General features: G+C 44.5%; 1 protein-coding gene and 1 long non-coding RNA gene across 2 annotated transcripts in view; one reads left to right on the top strand and one right to left on the bottom strand.

Annotated features, from left to right (window-relative positions):
• LOC121158013 overlaps positions 1 to 26,496 on the top strand; it is a 49,565-nt gene extending 23,069 nt beyond the window's left edge. The window contains exons 2-3 of the long non-coding RNA XR_005884131.1: positions 22,105 to 22,220; positions 26,305 to 26,496. This is a non-coding gene — a long non-coding RNA (uncharacterized LOC121158013). The remainder of the gene's footprint in view (positions 1 to 22,104; positions 22,221 to 26,304) is intronic.
• Positions 17,693 to 26,788, bottom strand: part of PPM1H (protein phosphatase, Mg2+/Mn2+ dependent 1H) — a 220,832-nt gene continuing 211,736 nt past the window's right edge. Inside the window, exon 10 of the mRNA XM_040982551.1 lies at positions 17,693 to 20,044. Within this exon, the coding sequence (XP_040838485.1) occupies positions 19,897 to 20,044 (148 nt within the window). The 3' untranslated portion in view covers positions 17,693 to 19,896. The remainder of the gene's footprint in view (positions 20,045 to 26,788) is intronic.

Below are 26,788 nucleotides of genomic sequence, written 5' to 3'. Positions count from 1 at the left end.
TAAGGTGGGTTGTAATTAAACAGAGGAGGTCTTTATTTTATGTTTCCCTCCTGTCCTCAACTTGGTGTAATTCTCTGATGTGGCAGGTCTTTACTTTCACAGGTTCTTGAAGCATTAGTGACTTGGGTATTCATCATAAGTCAGGTGCCAGATCATTTTTTGTAGACTTCTCTTTCCCAGCTTTTGCTGACTTAAAAAAAAAAAAACCTTTAAATATTTATTTTTGTTGGAAAGTCAGATATACAGAGGAGAAGAGAGAGAGGAAGATCTTTTGTCTGCTGATTCACTCCCCAAGTGACTGCAATGGCTGGAGCTGTGCTATTTTGAAGCCAGGAGTTTCTTCCAGGTCTCCCACGTGGGTGCAGGGTCCCAAGGCTTTGGGCCATCCTCGACTGCCTGCCCAGGCCACAAACAAGGAGCCGGTTGGGAAGTGGAGCTGGCAGGATACAAACTGGCACCCATATGGGATCCTGGTGTGTGCAAGGTGAGGACTTTAAGGTCCAGCATTATAGCCTGGCAGTTAAAGTAACTTTTCAGCTGGAAAACCTCTCATCTGCTGTTGAAATTATTATGTTCAATAACTTCACTAATAAAGGTAGTGAGCAATTATTTGTGCTCAAAGATCAAAACAACCTCATTTGAGATATCAACTAGTGAAGATGAATTTGCTACATGGGAAGTACTGTACCCTAATTATAAAACTGGTAGAATGGAGGGAACTTAAGCAAACTGTATATTAAGTGGGCAGCAAGCAGACCATGTGGTGTAGGCACTGTGAGCTCTTGGGCAGCTTTGGGTGGCTGACTAGGCTGTTTCACTCCTGCAATAAAGAGGGGTAAGGCTAGAAATGGAAAGACATTTAATAGTGTGAGAGGGGCCTGCTGCCTTTTAATAAAGGGGGGCCATGCAGCCTCTCGGAGGCTGTCTCTGTGCAGCAGCCAGTGATGGACTTCACTGTAGTGTAACTAACATTGCGTCCTCTGTGTGTATGTGTCAATGATTCTCTCACAATGCTCAGATGAGGGGGTTTCTAGCCAACTGCATAGTAGGCCTAAAAAGGTAAGATATGGCTCAAGAAAAACAAAGCCAGACAGACACATTGTTCGATACTGCTCCGTTGTCCTGTGGTTTCTGGGGTGTTAGAAGGCAGGCAGGGATGGCACTGAGTCTCCCAGTGCTGCAGTCACCTCAACTGCCTGGCTGTCAGCAGGATTCAGTTCCTGTCAATTCCTTGTCAAACGGGCCTTTTCAGGGAGCATCTCACAACAGGGAAAATCAAGCAAGTAGGGCCAGAGAGAGTGCAGCTGAGAGAATGTCAGTATCTACTGCAGTTTAAGCTCAAAAGTGACAGCTACCCACCGCTTCTGCATTCTAGAAGCAGGTTACTAGGTGTGGTTCACACCTCAAAGGAAAGGAATTTACCCAAGGGACTGAGTGAAAGGCAGCCGGTCCAGGGGGAGCCACATCAGAAGCTGACTCATATAAAATGTTGTCTCTCCCGGGGGGGTCCATTTTTATGTGCAGGATTCTTCAGGTTCTGAGAACCTGGGGTCAGAGTGCTACCTGGGAAGGAGATACCGACTTTGCCTTATGTTGGGCCATGCCGGAGTTTCCCATCCCGTTTAATTGTGCGTCTGTGTGTACCGTGTATGGTGCTAGGAGCAGCCATGCTAACGGGCGTATCTAATGTGGTTGCATTAAAAATCACGCAATTAGTAGCCCAGTAAGTAGTTTTAGACAAGTTTTCATATTCACCATAGAACAGAAAATACAAAAATGATCCACTGCTCATGAATAATAAATGACCGCTAACACCACTGTGAACATTCCATATTTTAGACTCTCTTTGAGAGACACAGAAACAGAGGTCCAATCCATTATGGCTAGGGCTAGACTAGGTTGAAGCTGGAAACTGGGAACACAATCTAAGTCTGCCCAACCCTCCTCCCCGCCCTGGGACAGCAGGGCCCCAGCTCTTCACTGCTTCCCAGGGTACAGTGAGTAGGAACCTCAAGTCAGGAGCCAGAGACAAATTCTCTGATGTGGGGTGCAGACATCCTAACACCCAGCCCTGAGCAGTTCCCATTCCTCACTTCCTGGGTCTTTTTTTTTTTTTAACTGGAAAGGCTGATCTACAGAGAGGAGGAGATACAGAGAGAAAGATCTTCTGTCTGCTGGCTCACTCCCCAAGTGGCGCAGTGCCCATATGGGATTCCGGTGCATGCAAGGTTGAGGATTTAGCCATTAGGCCTTTGCGGTGGGAGTGAGCCTAGCTGTTGAAGGCAATGGTGCAGCTCATTGGTTGACTCCGTGACTGTCCCTTTTCATTCCCTGCTCATGTTTTCCTTTTGTTTATTCTCTTTGCTATCGCAACCTCAAAGATTGCCTCCTGTAGGTTCTGTCCACCTGTCTTTAAGTTTCACTTTCTGTTCCTGAGCAACATGACCTTTGGGTCCTTAGCCTCTCCTCCCCTCCCACTCCTCCTCCTGTCAGAGCCGGAGCAGCAGCCTACAGGAGGGCCTCAGGGACTGGGAAGGCTGTGCTGAGTGCACATAGCACTGTCCACACACTTTCTCACCTGAATACCACACATCAGGTATCTGCTTGAAGTGACTGGAGGCTGTTGCTGCTCCACGTCCCCTGAAATCTGCAAAAGGCTTTCTGTAAGGTTAGCAGAATGAATAAATAACAGACCTTGTCAGTCATCCAGCACAGCCTTCATAGGCACAGCTTGGAGCTGTTGGCAAGCCACTGGGCTACTCGGTCTCCTGCCCCTGACAGACAGGCAGGGGTTTCACCAAGATGACCTCTCACTTGCAAAGCCAGGTACAGAATAATGCAGCCCAGAGGCGAGGGAGCACTAGGGATCTTCAGGAAGAATTCTAAAGAACTACTCATGGGTTTCAAACATGTTTGGCACCAAAATCTTTTCATTCCATATGTTCCTACATGTAGTGAGGCATCATTGCACTTTCAGGTTGGATAGGAGATGGGAAGAACATGAGAACAGGGTTCTGGAGATGCTGTTGGAGGTGGCCTAGAATCCGTGACTAAGGGAATGGGTATTCTCTCAATAATAGTGGTGCTGCATAGACATGAACAGCCTGCGAGGTTGAGTGGAAGTTTTTTTTTTTTTAACTGATAGTCAGAATAGTCATAGTTCTGATACTGGACAATGAGCTGTTCAGAGAGAGGAGGAGATCAGGAGGCTAAGGAAGAAAGAGGAGCATCCACTGGGTGGCCTGGGAGGAAGCTGCCCAGTGAGCAAATGAATGCAAAAGATCTGAGCTGATTTTTGTTGTGATGACCCATGAGTTTCCTGTGATGGCCTAGAGCAGCCCAGAGGGTAGAACCAGACCATTGTGCGGGAGGGAAGAGGGAGGGACTGCTGCTGCCAGCTTCTCTCCTGAGAGAAAAAACCCAAATCCAAGTTGGAGAGCTAGGGAGACTGCTCTGAGAACTGCGATTCCTGAGTCACTGTCCTGTTACCGGAGCAGAATCATTCATTCTAAGTTAAAAACAATTTTACTGGATTTCAGAGCCCAAGTTCTCTTTTATGGTTTTGGCTTTCTCTGTAATCAAGGTTAGATGCACTTGAAGAAACATCTAGAGTTTCCCTTGTTTAGGAAATGAGAGGAAGCACCTTACTGCCAATCTTTCTTAGGGAGTGAAATTCGTGGTAAGACATCCTGAAGTCCTGTCTCCAAGCTTCTCACTGGGCATTGCAGCAGCACGGCAGCTGGGATCGGCTCCATGTCTCCTCTCAATTGCAGTTTGTGTTCCACCATGACCTTCACCTCTTAATTAACACCATCTCATCCTTCAGGACCCGACTGGCCATCAGCACTGGAAAACCTTCCCTGGCCCTTCCAGACTCAGCCGTGTCCGGATTTCTCACACACTGTCCTCATACTTCGATTACCGCACTGTCGGTGCAGTAACACGGGTGTCCCCTATTTAGGGAGTTGGACACTGGACCGCTGTGCTGGGCATGCAGGTTATGGCTCTGACAAACCCGTTTTTCTGACCTCCAAACCCATTTTTGTTGTCCTTGGAGGAAGCCCCTCTATTCCATTCTGCTCTTGTAACAGACCTAAACGGGTTCTCTTCCTCCCTACTCAGGCAGCTTTTGAGTCTAGCCAGTGGTGACGGGGAGCCCGAAGCCCCCACTGAGCCAATTCCACCAGCGGCAGGACTGCACTTGCCCACCTGCATAGGTGGCAGGACAATTACTGATCGCCTTCTGGACCTGCCTCAAAGCTCCCGAACCCTGGCAGTGAATGAAATGCGCAACCATCCACTGCAGTGACATTTGAAGCAACCACTCATCGGTTCGGGCAGCAAAATAAATTGGTACTCAGCCGCTCCCAGTCTGTTTTTCTGGTTAGAGCTATAAATACAATGGTTGTGCCACTGCATGTGTGACACCAACCTGCCCCCTCCCTGAGGCAGCTACATTCTCTCGCTCTCTCTGGCTTTGTTCAGGTCCCCCCTGAGGATCCATGGTAAGGATTATATTTGAAGGCTGTCTACTGCTGGGTCTGCACTGGAGTCCCACATTCACGGATAAATAGAATAAGCCAAGGGGTGTACAACTAAATGACATTCCCGCCCCTGCTGAATTTGTAATTCACTCATGTGAAAATATTTTCCACCAAATGTAATAACTCCCTCAGTATTCTCATTTGGTCCTTTAGTCAATGGGACTGAGTTTCATCACTCAATGGTGACATTTAAATGACAGTTACTACCTTAATGCAGAGTAATGAGCTTCTGAAGAGCAGGGTATTGGTGTGCTTATCCAATAATTTATAGACCCCATAAATACTGGTTAGTGTGCCTGAAGAGAACACAAAAGGCAGGAAATATCTTTCCCACACACAGATTGTGAAATAAAACAACCTTAAAGCAGACCCTAATACCTATATGCCCCTTGGCACCCCAAATTCTTTCCCTTCTAAGCAGTAAATGTGGCCATGGCAATTTCCCCTCCTCCTGTACTCAGACTGAAACAAGGAATCACCCTGTCTCCCTCCTACCCGCAAGAAAGCACGGGTGTATAAGCACAAAAGAATAATTTACAAAGGAATCTATTAAACTGAAAGAGCTTCACCGTTTTCCAAACTGCGTTGCTGTAATCAAGCAGTTCTCGCACATTGTCTAACCAAGTTCCCCCACCCCCTGACTTCTTCAAAGCCCTGCCCCAGCTCCTTTGGTTTGAGCAAAAGGCTCAACTTTGGCCAGAAACTTAACCGACTCACAGAGTGGCCTTTGCCAAGTTGATTTCCCTGTCTGGCCAGGAGGCTGCCGCTCCCGGCTCTGCTCTGAATTAATAAGGCCAATCATTCCTCTGGAGGCTTTTGCCATCTTCCCCGCAGCCGGATAAATCACGTTAAAGCTATTACACCAATGACCATAAATTAGGGGGCCTGGCGGCGCGCCCCTGGTGACCCCCCCCCCCCACCAGGACGGCGGGAGCGGGGGCGCTGTGGCATGGGGGATGGGAGGCCTGCGGTGCCCGGAGGTCACCGACGCCCCAGCTGCACTCCTGCGGCCTCCCCTGGCTCAGCACGGCTGGGGGATGGCTTGCATACCCCGCCCCCATCCCTCCTAGAGCCGAGACTCCAGAGGGCGGCTCCGCAAGGCTATTTACAGCCGGGGTCAGACCGCTGACTGCTGGGATGGAAAACTCATTTCTCAACCTGGCTTTTATTTACACTCTTATTAAGGAGCCTTTCACTGGCGTGGGGATGGCGGCAGGAGAGAGGGGCCGCCACAGGGGAGCCACCCGGGCCTGTGACCTCAAGCCTCCAGGACAAAGGCACACGGCGCCACCAGGCTCCTCGGTGGACGGGGCACCTCAGCGTGGGCGGCTCGCTGGGCAAGTCCTGGCACCCCACCCCTGGCTTGGGCATTCTCTGTAAAGTCAAAAGTTGAAAAGGAAGAATGTTATGCTTTCCCTCACCCCCCTAAAAATCGTAGATAAAAACCCAGAGTGTCTGTCACCTGCGATCCACGTGGCTGCGAAGGCTGTAGGTGCCCACTGGGCCCCCAGCTGCAGATGGGGGAAGGCTGGGCAGCAGGCCTCCGTGTGTGCGTGCAAGCCTGCATGTCCCAGCAGTCCTTCCGCAGCCAGCACATCTGGGTCCCCAGCCTTGCCTGTTAATGCCCAGGGCTCAGCAGCCAGGAGACGGGTGCGCTGGGTTCCTGAATAAGCTGACCATTTCTGAATTCAGAAAAAGGACAGCCCTCCGCTCCTTCCTGCTCAGGTGCAGTCTTCAAACAGTTGAGGTGTTTTTCTCCCTTCAAGAGACAAAGGCGGCAGAAATGGTGTGTGTGTGTGTGTGAGAGAGAGAGAGAGAGAGAGAGACGGGTATTCCATCTCACTGCATGGAAATTGTGACTTTGTCCTGGTAGCTAACTGCTTTCCTTTCCTGGCTGTCTCAGCCTCTGGGAAATCCACTCTGGTGTTGGCATTCATTCCTCTGGATTTAACATGTTTTCCTGGCCTTCCTCTAACCTCTTTCTGTAGGGAGATGCTGCCTTGCCTCTCCCAAAACAAGTGAGGCTGCTGTCACTTCTGAAGTCGCTTCCTAAAGTCCCTTCTGTCACTTGGTCAGAACTCTCCCTTGCTGCTTCCTTAATCACAGCATTAATGCTTGATGACCCCAACCCCTCCCCACCCCCGCAACTGCCGTCTGGCCAGGGTGACTGTTACCAGAGAAGTCCCATTCACCCACAATTCACATGTTGGTATTCTCACCCCCAAGCATCAGAAAGTAACTGCACTTTGGAGATAGTCCTGCAGAGAAATGTTTAAATGGGCCCTACGGACGGAAGACACCTTGCACAGCCACAGCTGTGTGACATCTGCAACCCAGGGACCCCGGACCGGCTGACAGCTTGAGGGTAGCTTTCTAGGCTTCTAGCTGCCGGATATCCGTCCCTGTTGTGCGAACCACCCAGTGTGTGGCGTTTTCTTACAGCAGCCCTACTGCATGGAGACAGCCAGAGGAAGCCTGCGTGAAACGTTCCTAGGGCTCTCCCCCTCCTCCATGACTAGAAACTATCTCCCTGGGGACAGCCGGGCACTGCGGGACATGTGATTTTGGCAGTCCTGTTGTTGAAGAATGACCTGCCACTTCATGAAATCTCTGTTGATACAGCTTTGCTTTTAACCCTCTTGTTCAATTTTCAGTTTTGTCTATATAGAATTTCCAGCTAAAACAGGGGAGTGTCATAAATGAATTTCATAAATTTGAATTTCACATACACAGCAAGGAACTTCTTTGTGTGAATGTGACTTTATTGTTAAAACATGTCTTGTGGGACCCAGTGCAGTGGCCTACTGGTTAAAGTCCTCACCTTGCATGTACCGAGATCTCATATTGGTGCTAGTTTGTGTCCCAGCTGCTCTACTTCCCATCCAGCTGCCTGCTTGTGGCCTGGGAAAGCAGTGGAGGACAGCCCAAAGCCTTGGGACCCTGCACCCGCTTGGGAGACCTGGAAGAAACTCCTGGCTACTGGTTTTGGATTGACTCAGTTCTACCTGTTGTGGTCACTTGAGTAAACCAGAGGATGAAAGGCCCCCCACCCCCTTCTATCACTGCTTCTTTCTAAATCTGCCTTTCCTATTAAAACAAATATTAAAGACAAACCTGCCTGGTTTGTTTGATTTTCAAGTGTAGGTGTCCGGTATTGCTGCTACACCTGACTTCACAGATCTGCCAGTTGACATCTTTACTCAGTGGTTCTCCCATCAGTCGCCTAGATAACATTCCAAAAGAACCGATGGCTGAGTCCCTCCCACGGGGATTGTCATTTAATCTGAGATCTGATCTGATGGACAAGAAAAATGTTTAAAGCTCCCAGGTGGTTTTCATGTGCAGCCAAGATACAGAAACACTGCAGGAAAAGTCTCTTATAAATGAAAGTTACACAGCTACTGACTGCACTGTTGGATTTAGGCTTCCTTAACCTTAAATTCTTTGGGTTTTATTCTGCTAAAAGTGTCATCTTATCACTCTTCTTAACTGCTGAACCCAAAGACACAGGTCAAGTAGATCAAGGAAAAGTGCCCTGTTAGTATGTGACATGATCTTATTTCAGGTCACCGGAGCCCACAGATAGATGCCGGGAGCCGTAAGATTGAAAACACTGTAGCCAGTGACTCTCCATTGCCTAACGTTGGCTTTGTAAAAAAATAGTACAGCTGGGCTTCCTGGTAAAAGATTTACCTTTTATCAGTACTTTTATTACAGGCCAGTGCTCAAGTTTGTAGGATCTGTTTTAAGCACACTTCTAGGCTCAAGAAGATTTCAATGTAATTTTGTCCAATTTTCCTGACCTGGATATCTGTTCCTTTTAAAGTGGAAGACATTGAATGCTAAAGCTTGCCTGTTTCTCACTTGCCCCTGAAAGAAAAAATACAGAAAATTCAACATGTCTGGGTAAGTGCCTGACATGTGAGTCTCAGAAGAATATTAAGTGGTGCTGGGGCCCGGCAGCGTGGCCTAGTGGCTAAAGTCTTCGCTTGGAACACGCCGGGATCCATATGGGCGCCAGTTCTAATCCCGGCAGCTCCACTTCCCATCCAGCTTCCTGCTTGTGGCCTGGGAAAGCAGTCGAGGACGGCCCAATGCCTTGGGACCCTGCACCCATGTGGGATACCTGGAAGAAGTTCCTGGATCCTGGCTTCAGATCGGCATAGCATCGGCTGTTGCGCCCACTTGGGGAGTGAATCATTGGATGGAAGATCTTCCTCTTTGTCTCTCCTCCTCTCTGTATATCTGACTTTCCAATAAATAAATAAATCTTAAAAAGTAAATAAAAAAAAAATAGAAGTGGTGCTGATGAGGCAACAGAGGACCTTGACTAGTTAGGATGCCTCAGTGCACAGGCCAGGGAACTGATAGGAAAGAGGTTTCCTAAAGATGAAATTTGAGGCAGGTGTTTGATCTAGAATTTAAGGTGGTTGTTTAGGGGTGCCTGCATCCCATGGTTAACTCTTGGCTCGACCTTCCAATAACCATTTCTGTGAGGTAGCAGTAATTTATGTGTTCGTGGCTCCTGGCTTAGCTCGGCACCTCCTGGCTAGAGGCATTTCGGAAAGGAAGCAGCAGATACAGACCCAAGGATAGAGCCCTCATCTTTTCTTCCATAACCCCATCTGCACACAGGTGTATAGGAAGTTTTCTGACTCCTACCTATTATCTAATGGGACATTTAAGAAAACTACTGTGGTACTTGTTGGCAGTTGGTTTTGATGCTGCTTGACTGTGTCTTTGGGCAGTTGGAACTTCAGCAGTTGGAACTTGTATTGCCTCATCTCGTGAAGTCTTCTAGAGTGGTGGAATAAAACCTTTGAAAATCCAGTCTCTCATAAAAGCAAAGAGAATAATGGCAAACATGGCCAAAGCCCACTTTCTGAAAACCGTGGAAATTAACCCAGGGATCACAGCACTCTGAGGAATGTGTACTGGCCCAATCTAAGCAAGAATAGAGACTGGGGCCTTTTCAGTCATCTGCTTCCTTTTCCCTTCTCTCCACCAACAGCGTCTGAACCCCACAGTAAACTGGAGGGGCAGAGCAGGTTTGAAGCTCTCCCAGAAGCTCTATTCCCAAGGAACTGTCAGGACCTAACCAGTCTGGAAGCTCCTTGAAAAGGCTTTGTTCTCAGGGCTTGTCTTTACATGACCTGCTCAGCGCCAGTAGCTGTATGTGTAGGGCACTTGCTGAAAACAGCCAGTAACAGTTCTTTAACATTACAGCTGTCTGAGCCAGTGACACCAGTAGAGGCTAACAAAAGAATGACTAGAATACTGAAAAAGGACAAATGGATCCAGGGGAAGTCTAGGCAGAGCTTTGAGAAGTACTCTCAAGTTGCTGGGGATATACAAGTCTTTGGGCCATGTGCAAGGCTTTGTGTGTTTCTAAGACCTAAGGAACTCCTATTTTTCCATCCCTGCATGAAGGTAAAAGCATGTACAAAAGCACAAAATGCGGGCTAAGGCAGAGTTCAGTGGATTATCAAAGCCCCCATGTGTTCCCCACATTTGATGAGAAAACACAGTACATTCAAGAAGCACCATGAACTCAAGTAGGACAAAGTTATGGAGATCTATATATAGGCACACCAGGATCAGTCTCTTAAAAGCAACAAGAGAAAAGTGACTCACCACATAGGTGACCCTCAGTAAAATGACCAACTTCAACATCAGAATCCTTAGGCGCTGGGAACTAGTGGTGGGATCATCTATTCAGAGTGCTGAAAGAAAAAAAAATCTGTCCACCAGGATTTCCACATCTGGTAAAATGCTCTTTCACAAAGACAAAGACATTTCCAGGTGAACAACTAGAGAACTTGTCCCTAACAGACCTATTTTACAAGAAATACTAAAGGGAATCCTTCAGGCTGAAATCAAAGGACACTCTGAGCAGATTGCGATTTGCATCCTCAGAAAGAACTGAACACAGTAAATTCACAGAATATGTAAATATATAAATACATTTTAAGCTCTTGCATAATTTAAAAAACAATTGCATGAAACAATGGTCGTTGAAGTGTGGGTAGGTTTATAAAGAAGTGCAGTTTATTGGGCAAATACTAATACAAAAGAGGAAGAGAATGGAACTATATACTGGAGCAAAGCTTCTGTATTCTCTTGGAATTAAGGTTATATTGGCCCAAACTAGATTACTTTAACTTGTTAATTAAAATCTTTAGGACAACCAGTAAGAACTCGAACAACAAAGAAACACAGAATTAAAACTGTATGCTGTAAATTATGTACCCCAAAAAAGGCAGTAATAGCAGAATGAAGGAGAAGGACATAAGAAAAACAGTAAAATGGGAGACATAAATCTTGCTTTACATTAGGTGTAAATGGACTAAATATTCCAATCAAGAGGTAGAGATTTGCAGAATGAATTTAAAAACATGACCCAAATTTGTTTTCCCTACAAGTTATATTTTAGTATAAACAAGTACAAGCAGGCTGAAAGCGAAAGGATGAGAAACGATATAGTGTGAATGGAGATAGTGAAGAACAAGAATGGCTAGACAAATATGGAATATCTTAAGACTCAAATTTTTACTGAAGTCAAAGAAGTATTCTTTATAATGACAAAAGGGCCAGTCTATCATGAGAAGGTAAAAATTATATTTATGCTTACCATCTATTATAGCCTCAGCCCCCCCCCCAAAATATATGAAGAACTGACAGACTGAAGAAACAATGTCATAGTAATCGGTGGAGATTTTTATACCCACTGTTTAATAATGGTTAGAGCTAGCCAAATGACCAAGAAGGAAAAGACTAACAATATACTACACTAAGTAGATCTGTTGGTGGAACACTATAGAACACTACCCCAATTAGCTCATGAACACACAGAACATTCTCCAAACTAGGTCATAAGTTAGGCTATAAAATAAACCTTCACAAATTTAAAGGAATAGGGCCTGGCGCTGTGGCCTAGCAGCTAAAGTCTTCACCTTGAACACGCTGGGATCCATATGGGCGTCGGTTCTAATCCCGGCAGCTCCACATCCCAGCCACCTCCCTGCTTGTGGCCTGGGAAAGCAGTAGAGGACGGCCCAAAGCCTGGGACCCTCCACCCAGGCGGGAGACCCAGAAGAGGTTCCTGGTTCCCAGCTTCAGATCAGCACAGCACCAACCGTTGCACTCACTTGGGGAATGAATCACTGGATGGAAGCTCTTCCTCTCTGTCTCTTCTCCTCTCTGTATAATCTGGCTTTGTAATAAAAATAAATAAATCTTTAAAAAAAATTTAAAGGAATAGAAACCATACAGAATGGTTGCACACTAACGTTTTCTGATTATAGTAGGATGAAATAACTTTAATTGTAGAAAATGACCCTATTTACCTGTGAATGTATTGAAAGAATATAGATTTCAAGTATTCAGCACTGGACACAATAGTAAGAATAAATTACATATATGGTTCTCTTTGCTTCTTGGCTGGGGGAGTTTGGCAAATTATGGATTAATTTCCACTAGCAAATTAGAAAAGAAAATAACCAATTTGAGTTTTAATCATGGAATATATAATTGGTAGTGTTTCAATATTGAGCAAATAAAAATAATATAACACTAACATCTCCACTACCTCTTTGGCTAAAAGCTGAATGTAGTTTTTACTGTCTTAGCAATAAAACTGGCAAATTAATAAACTTTTCCTGTTTATAACAATCAAGCAAGATGAATGGTTTTTAGATCCAACCTGCTTTTCCTTGGTGGTGGGCCATTAGTGTTCACACCAGGAAGATAAAATCAAGTCACGATGTTAGGAATGGATTTAAAATAAGATTTTAAAATGAAGCTTGACATTGTACTACATCAGAGCAGACCCTAGTTCAGTTATTCCCACTGCTTTTGTGCAATAGCTATTTGAGTAGTTCTGACAGAGTCCAAATGGCTTAAAGCCTAAAATATCGACTATCTAGCCCTTTATAGAAAAAGTTGGCCAAACCATGATGTAAGAACTAAATAATTCTTGGGTGGGCCTGGCAGAAGATATTTTAGGGACGACATTGAAAAAACATGCAACTATCCTTTATTTCCAAGTTTACATAACTTTCTACAACATAGCCAATCTTATTTCATCTGTAAACCCATCCACCTTTCCTTCCTTTATTGCTCTGAAATAATTCCAAGATACACATTGTAGCATTTCATCTATAAATATTTAAGCATCGAGATGAACCCTTGGTGCGGTGGTTAAGATGGCACTTGGACCTAGCGTGGTAGCCTAGTGGCTAAAGTCCTTACCTTGCATTCACCAGGATCCCATATGCACACCGGTTCTAGTCCTGGTGGTCCCACTTCCCATCCAGCTCCCTGCTTGTGGAAAACAGTAGAGGATTGCCCAAAGCCTTGGGACTCTGCACCTGTGTGGGAGACCTGGAAGAAGTTCTTGGTTTTGGATTGGCTCAGCTCCAAGTGTTGTGGCCACTTGGGGGTAAATCAGCAGATGGAAGATCTTCCTCTCTGACTCTTCTCCTCTCTGTATATCTTACTTTCCAATGAAAATAAATAAAATATTAAAAAAAAAGATGGTACTTGGGATGCCTTCCAAAGCAGAGTGCTTGGGTTCAAATCCCAGCTCTGCTGCTTATTCCAGTTTCCTGCTAACGTGCTCTCTGGGAGGCAGTGGGTGATGGCTGAAGTAGTTGAGTCCCCATTACCCTTGTACGAGGCCTTGACTGAGTTCCAAGCTCCTGGTTTCAGCCTGAATCAGTTCCTGCAGGCATCTGGAGAGAGAGAGGGAGGATAAGAGAGAGCGCCTTATTCTGCTGGTTTATTCCCCAGTAACTGTAACACCCGGGGTGGACCAAGCAGAAGCCAAGAGTTTGAAGCTCCATCTGGGTCTGCCACATCGGTGACAAGGGCTCAAGCATTTGCACTTTACCCGTCTTATGCTGCCTTCCCAGGTGCACTGCATGGAGCTGTATCACAAGAGGAACAGCTAAGACTTTGGATTGTCACTTACATGGGAGGCTAGCATTGCAAGTGGTGGCATAACACACTGCACCAGAGTGCCATACCCTAGATTCAGATCTTTAAAAAACAAGAGAAAAAAAAAAGGTGCATGTGTTCACGTACAATTTAGAAACAACCTTGTTTTCTCTAATAGTTTTGGGAACAAGAATCATTTGACTATTCCAAGGGTTATAAATGGTACAACATGGGAGGATCTCACCAGAAGTGAAGGGGTATAGGACCTTTGTTTTCTCATTTTAGGATCATAGCTCCCAAGCAGTCATTTCCCTGGCTTACTGATGACCATTACAGGGGCATGCAGAAACAAACACATACATTGAGAACCCTTGCTGAGGTCCCATCAGTCTCTGCTATCCTACCCAGTTCCACATGAATGATTTAGCAAGTCCTGGTGCATTCTCCCCATGTCATTTTCTGTCTTTAAAAATTGTATTTTTGGGGGGCCATTGTTGTGGCACAGTCAGTTAGGCAACCACCTACAATGTCAGCATCCCATATGGGCACTGGTTCATGTCCTGACTGCTTCATTTCTGATGTGGCTTCCTAGGACTGTGCCTAGGTAGGCAGTAGAAAATGATCCAAATGCCTGAAACCTTGCAATGCCTGTGGGAAACCCAAATGGAGTTCTAGACCCAGTCCTGGCCATTTATAAGCATCTTATCCTAAATTCCCAAGAATCAGTTTCTTTATAGCTTATTTCTATTGCCAGGAAACAAATTATCCAAAATATCATGACTTCAAAACCATTTTGTTTGTTCACGGTTCTACAGGCAGGACTTTGTGCAGCACTTCTCTGGTTTATTCACTGTAGCCTCAACTGGATGGGCCTGGACGACTGAGAGCTGGCTGGGCCTCTTAGGTCATCACTCAGGCTGAGTCAGCTTGTCTTAAGGACTAATGGAGGCCTCAGTCCCCAAGTCTGGGCTCTTGTGTTTACTACTCAGTAATCCTCTGTTTACATGATGTATGGCTTGCAAGAGCGAAAGCAGATACTTCCAGATTGCTGTAAATTTTAGAATGAAAGTCTGAGGCTGCCACTCCTGCCGAGGACCAATCAAAGACAGTCACAATCCAGATCAGGTGAAGAGGTGAGGGTACAAATACCCACTTCCTGATTTGCAGACATGGGTGCATTGTTGACAGCCATTTCTGAAGACACATTTCCATATTTTTAAGTGCTAATCAGACAAGCTAAACATAGATGCTGGAAGACTTCTCCACCTCCTCAGGAAGATATCCCAGTCTTAAGGTGCCTACTCCAAAGAGTAATTCTTTCCATTACTTTCTGCTTCTGAGTAGAAAAGAGGGCATTATGAATATCAAGGCGCAAGTAAAATAACTGAGGACTTTGCAATAAAATTCTAAAAGGACTATTTTCTGTTTCTTTTTCTTAACTAAGCTTTGAAACGCCAGAACTTTTAGTTTTCTTTCATGAATCAGTCAACAGTACTCCTTTATCTGCAGTTTTGCTTACAAGGGTTCAGTGACATGTATCCAAAAGTACGAAACAGAATCACAGGAATAAACAATTCCTAACTTTTGTGACCGCATAATTGCCACAACTTTTTTATTACTAATCTCTTTCTGTGTCCAGTTAAAAATTTTTTTATGAACAGGACAGAAACCAGCATACGCATCTCTGTATTTCCAGCATCTGTAGTTCAGGTATGGGGGTGAGGTGGGGCTTGAAACATATCCCCCATAGACAAGGGGGATTGGTCTACTTTGAGCATATTTAATATTTTGTTGACATTTTCAAATTACTTTTAACTGTCTGGATTCTACAACTAAGCAGAAATAGCTTTTTTTTTTTTTTTTGATGCTTTCCTCACCTGTCAAGGAAACTTTCTAAGACAGTATATTTCACTAACACTCTGTAAGTACTTAAGATGCTTAAGTGATTAAGGGGAGACTTAATCCCTACTATCTCTAGCAAGATTAGCTCTCTCACTTAAGATCACTTCTTGGGAATAATGTCATCCTTTGACTTGCTTGTAGCTTATACATGCTATCTAATAGTTCTATTCACTTTTAGTGCTATACCTGGAAGGCTGATGGCGTTGGCACACATTTCCCTTGGAATGTCTTACCAGTTTGTTCACAGTTGACAATCCCACATCAATTCACAGTGCTCATATACTGTTCCATCACATGATACAAAGAAACTTCACAGTGAATTCGAAGATTAAAAAAAAATTGCTAAAGATGTTCTATATACATATATATATAATATTTTATTTTAAAATGTCATTGAGCATATACATTTCTTTAGCTTTTTCCAGGGGACATTGCACCTAAGTTTCAAACACACAAAATAAATCCCCCTTTACTAAACAATTTTCCTTTTTGGGTTACAAAAGTCAATGTTTCACAATCACGGAGCATAAAGGTACAGGGTTCTGAAATCATTTCCAGTCAGATTCCTCTCATTCACTGTATGCAGGATGGTTTTGAAAACCCAAACCACAGAACATTCCTTACAACAAATGATCTCCACTCTGGGCCTCCCTGGGTCTCCAGAAGGAATAAAGAAAATCAGAGGCAAAACAGGAATCAGAGGAACCTTAGGATTCCCCAAATAAACACAAAATACTCATGGGAGGTCAGAAGAATGGAGGACACAAGGTTCTCTTTCTTCAAGTACATCACAGTAGAAAACAATAGCACAATTACAGCCTTTACAGATCACCTGTCTAGCTGGTCACTACATGAACAAAACCTCATTTAAAATACAGAGGAACAGATTAAAGCTATTTACACAGATAACACGGTGGATTCGAAAGAGCAGCACTCCAGATTGGCGCTCAGATCCCACAAAGAGCCATGACGCTTACATAAGAGGCAAGTCAAGCTGCTCATGTAGTGTCCCTTAAAAATCCCAGTGTACATTTGCCACATCACCAACACAAAAGCAGGGTTTGCTCAGAGAGGTGGGCTGTGGTATGCAGGCTGCAATCTTTCTTGGAGTTGCAAGTCCTCAGAAATCACTTGCTAACATCCAATTGTATGCTGCAGCCCGGGACCATCCACTACTCCTTTCTCAGATCTGGCAACCTGTCAGGTCACCCTTGTTATTCTTTGCATAGATGAGGATTCTCATTGCTTTTTGCCAAGAAGCCCAGAGTATTCACTTTCTGAAAATAGAATCTCATCAACACTTAACATAGTCACTATGAAAACACTGGAGCTACTGGATTACGTAAGGAAAGGTCAGATCCTCAAACCACTGGAGAGAAGACAATTGACCACTTGTAATGCTGTAAATAAAGTTGATCAATGGCCGAGGAAAGGGTTTTTTCTTAAGCAGCAGAATCCTGAAGATGTAGGATCTTTATCCCAAGTGTTTCCACTCTGCTGCTCATGAAAAAATCGGATTCCTATCAGTATATGGCAGCAGCTATACTTCAAGAGTGATGAATACTTGGGAAAAAAGGTGGGCAAAGTTAACTTCACCAAACCCCATGGGGATGAAGAGATTCTAAGAATAAAGAAGTAAACATTGCAAATCTCTAAAACTAAACTCTGGGGCAAGTCACTGGCTGGAATCTGCACTGGGTTAGGCTCTGTCCTCTGGGAGGATGGAGTCCTTGACCTAGCCTAATTTTTACCTGTCCCCCCCATCCCTCTCTGTGAAGAACTGCAAAACCTTAGGGCGGACTCTGCTTGTCTTATAACACTGTCCTCAGTTGTTAAAGGACAAAACTTTGATGGTTATCTAGCCAAACACTATAGAGGATTAATGGCCTATGAGCCCCCTCCCCCCGCCCCCCAGGTTAAGGAAGTGTTACCAAAAGTCTGAAAAGCAGGGGCCAGCCCAGCAAGATTTAGAAGTAAGAGCCTTTCATTAATGGAAATGGTCACCCCTACACAACTATAAAAACTTGACAAGGGAATAAAAAGTGTTTTATTAAAGATGATTTCCTCGGTGGCTCTTAGGGTCCGCGGATTTGGTTATTAAGTATGCAAGATTTCAGAACTGCATATAAATGTGTTCCACAGAAGTGTGTCGTGGTTTTGGGCCTTCCCAGGAAAGCTCCAAAGGCCACTCCATTGCAAGGACATAGTTACTGCTCTGGGTTGTGGTGACTTGGGTGAAAAAGAACACTCAAGCCTAGTAAGCTGAATTCACAGAGCAGTGTCATTTCTTGGGGATATTTGCTTGGGTCACTGACAAATAACTTTTTCACTTTAGATTTATTCATCTAATTTATAGTCTTCCTCCATCTTCCAAACATAAACCACAGTTCAGCATCTCATTAAAATCTTTTCACCCAAGGAGGCTTACGCAATACTGTCACTAAAATCAGCAGGACCAAATGCTCAAGATTTTAGGGTAATCTGAATCCAGGGTTTCCAGGGTTTTTCCTGAGACGTGCCTTGGCAGTAAATACACTAGTGAACTGGGTAGAAAGTTGTTATGACACCTATCAGTATGCAGTGTCTACACCCAAATTCTTACTCCAGTAACTTGAGTAAAACTAGAGAAACTCAGGGAACGTCTGGAGAAGGAGGTCCAGAAAAGCAAAGGGATAAAAGGTAATAAGGTGGTGGCTAGGGGTCTTTCACAGATTTTGTTTCCAATTTGCACATGACATTGAAAGTGACGGTAGGAGCACAAAATGGACCACACTACCATAGGACTGCTGGACAGCTGTCTATAGCATCATATACTTCCAGAGAAGCAAGTGAGTTACCATAAACTTTTGCCCCACAGAGATGCTCAAGAAATGACTAAGATTGATTAAAGGAGACAAGAATGCTGGCAGATACAGACGATGCCTGACAAAGTCAGAGTCCAATGCTTCCCAGACAGCAATTTAGCAAATAGCTGGTCAGGTGAACCACAGGACTTTACCTGCCACACAGGGCATTGTTGCCACACCATGGATTGAGTTTGTTCCCTAGCAGGAAGGTGCAGGCCTTCCATAAGACAGCAGCCACAACTCCAGGAATGCAGGTGCTCTACCATGCTGGGAATAGGAATCTGCTCCTAAACATTTGGGGAGATCATACCAGTGACCCTTTTAAAAACTGTTGGAAGAGCATTTTAATTCCATGGAGTTGTCTAAGTGGAGACAACTCCCAAGGGCTGCAGGACAAAGACTGCAAAGTTCCCCAGTGCGGTCTTACCATTGCGCTGTGAGAACATCGTAAGTGGATCCACAGTGGGAGTAGGGAGTCTCAGCTCTTGGGTAGACAGTACATGAGTCTCTAGAGAGAACCACAGCTTAATGAGAGCTAACCCAGGCAAAGTCATGTTCATTAAAGTACTGTGCTGAGTGGGCCTTGCACAAAGACAATGGGCAAAAGCAGAGCTGCATGGCAGAACTCTGATACAATGTGCATGGGCATGGTCACAGCCCACAGAACCTGAGTCCACAATGGTCTGCAAATGAGGTAAGGGGAATCCACAGACACAAAGAACTCCTGAACTTCTCTTTGAAAAATGCTTGCATGTGTGTTTGCATGTCACGGTGGGTGTGAGAGGGCCAACCACTGCAGACATGAACATCCAAGAAAAACTCAGGCCACACCAGAGAATTGTTGAAGACAACAGAGAACTGCTGGTCCAAAAAAATACCCACTGTTTCCTTGAAACACACTCATATGGTGAGAAAACTCAACTGAGGACCTTGTGTCAAATAACAAAGACACTCGATGTGTTCCAGACAGCTGCCTGGGTGGCTGGCGTGAGTGTGGGTACGCGGGGGCAACCCAGATTGGATTGGATTCGAATACAGAAATTCCTCAGCAAAGACTTGCAAAGCCCCAGTTCTGTTCCACAGAAAGGAAGAGAGAAAGACTGAAGGAATGTAAAAAAAAGGACAGACCTCCCTACCTCATTGCAGCATCACCACAAATGAGAAAGAAGAAGGGTGGGCATGGCAGGCAGCAATCTCGAAGATAAATCTCAGGCTTACTTAGGTGAGTGCTGACAACTTTTTGAAGCATGACTCCTGTGTGCCTACCTTTCCGATGCAGCACTTTTAACCCGTAGAGAAGCTGGACAGGCCAAGGAACCTCCTGCCAGTTACACCTGAAAATGGCTACCCAGGTTGCTAAATAAAATAAATAAGATGCATGTGTCCCAATTAGTCAGTGGCCACTTTGGAGGCCTGTAAAGGAACCAACAAAAATATAACCCTCAGGAGCAAACTTCGTGTTCGGTTCATGTCGAGTGTCCACACCTGTTGCTAAAGGAGAAATGGAAACCTAAGGGTCATCATAAAGCACAGCCAAAGGTCTTTCGGCGGCCACCTCCCAACCTGGGTACTGCTTGGAACTCAGCTGGGACATGTCCCAGTTCTGCTCTGTCAAGAGCCATCCCAGAATTCCTTTCCCTCTGTCCTCCCAGTCCCCTGGGCCATTTTCATGACAGCTTGTTTCCATGTATTAAAGGAATGACATATACGGAAATGTCGTCTCCTGAACCCAGTCGGTCATTAGATATTCGCCATCCTCTGTCTTTCAGGACACCTCGGGCACGCATTACCAGGTCCTGAGCTGCCAGCGTGTACCTGTATGGGGAGAGGCGGGGAGAAGAGTTAGTGCAACATCAGGTGGAAGCCAGGGTCAGGTGGGGCTGGAAAAGAGGTGACACCACTCTAGTTGCATGGACCGTTTTTGAATATTATCCAAGTGAAGAAAAACTGAGGTCATCTTTCCCCAAATCTGAGACTACTTTTAGGTAGTGAATGGAAAAATACTTGGAAGGAAAAACAGAAATAGCTTCCATCTGCTGGTTCACTCTCCAAGTAGCTACAGTGGCTGGAGTTGAGCTGATCTAGATGGAGCCAGGAGCCTCCTTTGGGTCTCCTGCACAGGTACAGAGTTCCAAGCCTTTGGGCCATTCTCCACTGCTTTCCCAGGCCAAAGGTAGGTGCTGGATGGGTAGTAGAGCAGCCAGTGGCCATATGGGATGTTGGTGCTCGCATATGAAGGACTGGCCAGTTGAGCCATTGTGTTGGTCCCAATTTAGTCTATTTTTGAGAGGCACAGTAAGAAGGGTCCTACTCTGCTGGACTCTCCAACATTGTCTATGCCTACATTGTTGGGAGATACTTCAATGGCAGCATGATGAACTTACAAATGTTCATGAAAGATACCTATTGTAAAAACAGGGGAAGCCAGTGGGGAGGGGAGGGAATTTGGGGAGGAGGATGGGAAATCCTAGTGCCTATTAAGCTGTGTCATAAAACAATTTAAAAAAAAAGAAGGTTCCCATTTATTGATTTTCTGAAGGCTCTCAATGGTGGGGGTTGTGGGACTAAATCCAGTCATCACACATGACTAGCAAAAAAAACTCCATTACTTGAATCCTTGTCTGCTGCCTCATAGGGCCTGCATTATGAGGGAACCAGAGATCTAACCCAGTACTCCAACAAGGGGATGCCTTAATTAGGCCAAACATCCATCATCTTTGCATGTTTTTGCTAACATCAAAGTCAGAGTTTTAGTTTGGTGCTTCTTTAAACAAAAATCTACTCAAAGCTTTCCATGACAAATGTTGTACAGTGAGAAAAGTCCAATGGAGCTGGTTAAAGTCGTCTTTGGAATGCCTACCTTTCCTGAGTGTGTGGTTCAAATCCAAGCTACTCTGTTTTTGATCCACCTTCATGCATGTGGATTCTAGGAAGCATTCAATGATGGCTCCCTGCTGCCCTTCTGGGAGACCTGCACCGAGTTTCAGACTTGGGCTTTAGGCTGGCCCATTGCAAAATGTTGTGGGAAACTGGGGGAGTGAATCAATGGGTGGAAAGTCTCTCTTTCAAATAAAATGAATATAAAAAGATTTTTAAAGTACTTATTTGGTAAGAAGGCACTTCAGGAGAAAGTCTTTTGTCAGGGTCTTTTTTTTCCCCCAATATCTTTATTTTCAGGGTTATATTCTCCTTGTGGCAAAAGAAACTTACTGCTTATTGTAGGAATAAATTTCCTTTTAAAAGGTGAGTTGCTTTAAAAAGAAAAACTATTAGTGTATGTATAGCAGTAGGAACATATCAAGAATACAGAGATTTTTTGAGAATAACTGAGAAACTTGGGGGTGGTCGAGCCATTCCACTGTTCTTACCAATGCCACTATCTCCTCTAGAACAATGTGTGTAGAGCAAGGGATTGGTACCTCAACATATGACAACAAAATTTCTCATTATGGTTTAATTTACAAATTTAGGGGAAGAGAATGATGCTATTCGAGCTACTGGAAGGTATTAACATTGGGAAAGACCAACTTGGTAGAGGATTTGGGTGGGAGTAAGCGTGGGTTATCCTTGAGGCATAAAAAAAATGAGACAGCATTGGCAGGTGTCCATCCAAATACTGACGAAACACAAACTCTTTGCTGACACTTATAAAAGCTTAGTTTCAGTGCAGTGTGGTGCGATGGATTACTTCTGGTCTATGCCAGCTGACATGATTTCCCTTTATTCTCATTTCATGTTCACCAAATACCCTTCTGATGGCCATCTGCCTCCTGTATAAGTCTGTTTGTAAGGCAGGAGTGAGTTGATAGTTGGTATTTAAAGAATGCCAGCCATGGATATTTCTCCAGATAAACCTTATCTTTTTTGGTTTACAGATCAAGGTTGTAAGCTTTGCTAAAGTGAGATCATCTCCAACCAACTATGAGAAGGAATCTCTCCCCAGATTTCAGTTACATTAGTTTCCAAGCCTGGCCAGCTAAGAATTGGACTGGTAAGTCACCAGCAAAATGAATGCCACCTTGAATGTTTCCTTTTAGCCAGTCTGAGGAGCTTTGACTGGGGACCACTCTGCTACTCCTGCCTGCCTTTCTTCCTTGAAACCTCCTTACCTTGACTTCCAAAGGATGAGTTACAGACTTCAGAACTCCAGAGGCCACTCCATGTCTTTGGCTAAAATCCCTTAGGAATTCGTAAAACCTCATACCAAAAGCTGCCCGCATGCAGCGTGGTGATTACATTCTTTAAGAAAAAGGGTGGGCGGCAGAAAATGCTCTCTACTGTAAAGATTCCAAGTTGTGGAGCCTCTGGGAATCACGTCAACTGCTACATGCCACATAGCAGACAGTAGAACACAAACTCCAGGGGGCAGAGGAGAGGGCAGCAGAGTGCATGAAAGTCAGTACCTTTCCCTCTGGAGGACAGCAGGAGGTGAGCAGGAGAGAGAACTGTCTGTTTTAAAAGAACTGTTGGGTGGTGGGTCTCCAGCCTGGAGGTTAGGGTGTTGACATTCTACACCGGAATAATAGCCAGTCCTCTCTGAGGGGTCTCTGTCTGAGACCAGGGACTAGCAAAGGGCCTCTAAAGCCACATTTAACTAAAATGTGGAACGAGGCAAAGGAGGATGAAAAATAATGTCAGAAAAAAGAAAAAAAAATCTATTAAAGAAAAGTCAAATCAAGTGTTGAAAAATTCAGACTTGGCTTATATTGCATTCAGAAGAGCCTCTTGTTAATTATCCCAGAGTATTCCCAATTTCATATTGAATTGTAGATCTGCAACAGAGCCTTACAGAGACAGGCTCCCAGCAATATCAGAGGATGTGTATTATCTAATTGATCAGGTTGTGGACTTGAAGTTTCATATTCAAAATACTGGCTGACTCAACTGATTCACCCAAGGATAACCACACCCAAACTCAGCATGTGAGCAGACTACGCATGAAGTTACAGCAAGCTGTGAGAAAATAGGGCTGACAATAAAAAATATCAAAGCAGGATTAGGCTTATTTGTCTAATCCTCACCATGCCTGTGCCAGGACCAGCTGCTCCACTTCCCATCCAGCTCCCTGCTTGTGGCATGAGAAAGTAATAGAGGATGGACCAAAGCCTTAGGCCCCTGTACCTGTGTGGGAGACCTGGAAGTAGCTCCTGGCTTCAGATTAGCTTAGCTCTGGACATTGTGGCCATCTGGGGAGTGAACCAGCAAATGGAAGATCTTTCTGTTTTTCCTTCTCTCTATAAATCTGACTTTTCTGTAAAAACGAATATATCTTAAAACACACAAGCTCTGTTGGCTCACTCACTAACATACAACCAACCTATGGCTATTTAGTCTCAAGGCAGATTGGCTCAACAGATCCTGGATTTGTAGGGAACGAGAGAGATCAGATCAAAGATGCAGGAGGGCAGGTGTTTGGTTAGTGGTGAAGAACCAAGGTTCTAGTCCCAGCTGACTCTGGAGTGCAGCTTCCCACTAACGAAGTCCCTGTGAGGCCACAGTGGTGTGTAGGTGGTTGAGTCTTTGCATTCATATGTGAGAGACCTGGACTGAGCTTTCACTCTCTGCAGACAGAACTAGTGTGGTGCTGTGTAGCCTTTGCTGGTGAAGGCAGCCACCAGGGGAGTGAACCAGCACATCATTCTGCCTCTCAAATACAAAAGCAGGTTAAATGACATCTCAGTGGTTTCACTGAAGGCATGGAAGGGCACCTCCCACGGTTAAAGGCAAGAGACTACCCTACTATGGCTATTGCTAGTGACTTTGGGTAATTTTTAAGTGATCCAAATTAGCTTTAGTATTTTAAAAAGCAAGCATGAGGTCACCTAGGAAAAATGACAGCCTCAAAAACTCATTTCCCTCATTTCCAGATCATTAAAGTTTTATTCTCAAATATGGCTGTCTTTTAGTCCTCTTTTGGACTTCCTTTGAGACTGTCTTCATCATCCATTCTGTCTTCCCGTAGGAGCTGAATTTCTTTGTAGAGACTGCTACTTTCTCAATTTCTGACGTGCCATTTTCATTGTTAGTTTCTTACATCAGTAGACCTGGCACCCTGCTCCTCTATCTTAAAGTTTGTTTCAAAGGCGGCTTTTCTATGTTCATTCTGCTTAATCATCTTTTTCTTTTTAGATTTACTTTATTTGAAAGGCAGAGGTCCAGAGAGGGAGGGAGAGACAGAGAGATCCTACTTATGCTGGTTTATTCCCCAAATGGATACAACAGCTGGGGCTGAGCTACGTGGAAGCCAAGAGCTTTATCTGGGCATCTCACCCATCGTTTGCTGTATTCCTAGGGCCATTAGGAGGGAGCAAGATTGGAAGTAGGGCAGTAGGACTTGAACTGGCACCCACGTAGGATGCTGATGCTGCAGATAGCAGCTTAATGTGCCATGCCACGACACCAGCCACTCAGTCTTTTAGCAGATATTTTGTTACCATTTTCTTTATCCTTGAAATTTCTCTATAAATTCACCTTTCTGTTTCTGGCTTCCAACATCACACACCCCAAGTTCTCATCCTGTATCTGGGTTTCCATGGCATATGTAACAGTCCAGTTATTTTCACATCCAAGGTAGGACAGCACTATCTATTTTAACAACATACTAGTCTGAGTCAAGAAATCATAATTTCTTTTCAGTATTACTTTCTCACTTCAGTATTATTCAATTATAAAACTCACAAGGTAGAGTAGGTATTCTAAATTCTGCACTAGGAATGTTTCATCAGTGATGCATGGCTAATTAAGATTTAATTTTATAGCCATTATGATGTAGCTTATTTTTGCTTATTGCAAAAACCGATATATCTGAACTTGTTTTTGCCATTTTAACTACATGAAAGTACTGGATTATAAGCAGAAGCGGGACTGATAGGAGATTGTGAACTTCCCAGGCAGTGGCTTAGTCTGTTATGCCACATTGTTCTAAAGTCACCATCAGTCGTTACATCATTTAAAATCTATACTTATGGAAATAAACCCATGGGCATAGTTACTATTTTTTTATTTACTTTTTTTTCAGTTCATTTGTTTTTCTTTTTCTCCTGAAGTACCTTCTTATCATCTTTTAAAACAGCAGTCTGTGAGGGATAAATTCACCTAGACTTTGGACTACTAAAATCTTTACTTATGCCTTTAATCTTGGATGACAGTCTTGTAGGTTGGAATTCGGGGTTGGCTGCTACCCTTCTCTGAGCGATTTGGAGCTATTGTACCACTCATTTCTGGCTTCCACTTCACTTGAGAATCTCTTTTATCATCCTTTCATAAGGAGATGTCTGTTCTCATTGGAAGCTTTTAACATTTTTGTTGTTTTGTTGTTGCTTGTATGAAGTTTCACTAAGACCTAACAATGAGATTGCCTTTTTATTTACAATGGTTAGAAATTAGTGCTACTCCTTCAGAGAAAATAGTTAATTCTGGAAAATTCCTAGCAATGAGCTTTTTGAATATTGCCTCCCCCCCTTTTTTTTTACATATTCTCCATAACTCTCATTAGATCTTCTCATTTTACCTTCCAGAATCCATTTTCTTTGTGTTATCTTTCGATCATGAATTCTTTCCTTAGCAGATTACTGTTTAATCCATTCAGGGAGCTACTTTATTTCACTAACAATGGTCAGTTCCCTGCTTCTTACCTTATGATTCTGTCTGCACAGGTTTAACTCTTCCCTCACCTGCCCTTCCACAGCCTGGCTTTGCTTAGGAGTTGGAGGAAGGTGCCATTGGACCCAGTGATCCTTTCTCAATGGTGGGTGTGTTGGTGATGAGCTTTTCTTCGGAGTTGCTTATTCGGTACTGAGTCATCTACCAAATTTACCTCACTGGGGACATGATGGGATTTTCTACAACATATCTGTACTTATTTTTGGGGAAAATGGTTCCCACATCCATGGGAGTAGGGTGCGGTTTAATGTCACACTTCTAAATGATGGGCCTGCCCAGCATTTACTCCTCACTGAGCCTCAAGCTGCATATTACCTTGTTCTCTGGAACCAAGTTCAAGGGGAATCCCTAAAACTCTTCTTCCTGTGCTAATCCCAGGAGCTCAGATTCCTTCTTATGATTTCTCTTTCCAGGCCTCTCTTCTGTGAGTGGTGCTCTTCCCTTCCCAGAGTGCTTGGAGTGGACAACCAAGGGGACTGATTGGACATGGCATTTGGTACACAACTGACACAAGGAATATCCTAGATACACCCCTCCTGCTCTGGTGGACTCAGCATGGAAGGAAGGTCAGCAACAGCTCAGGTCGGTGAGGTCACCTGCAGGGAGCTTCCTCCTAACAGATCAACTCAACTCCAGGGATACAACTCTGTTTAGCTCTAGCTCCCACAATGGATCAAGGCCTTGGTCACTGCATCACTCATCAGCATCCATATTTGGCAGCCAGCCTGCCCCAGGCATGACCCCATTTGCAAGGCTGCTTTATATGTGGACCAGTGCAAAAAAAAAAAAAAAAAAGCTGCTACTCCTCACACAGGACATGTTCTGCAGCGTCTTTCTTACAGGGACTTTCTGAGTGGGTGACAATGAAAGAAACTGCTAAAGGTGGCAGTCACAAAG

This window comes from Ochotona curzoniae, unplaced genomic scaffold (assembly GCF_017591425.1).
Source record: "Ochotona curzoniae isolate NIBS_2020 unplaced genomic scaffold, NIBS_Ocur_1.0 contig_1014, whole genome shotgun sequence".
Lineage (NCBI taxonomy): Eukaryota > Metazoa > Chordata > Mammalia > Lagomorpha > Ochotonidae > Ochotona > Ochotona curzoniae.
The sequence above is the reverse complement of the archived record's forward strand: the minus strand, read 5'-3'. Positions and strand labels throughout refer to the sequence as shown.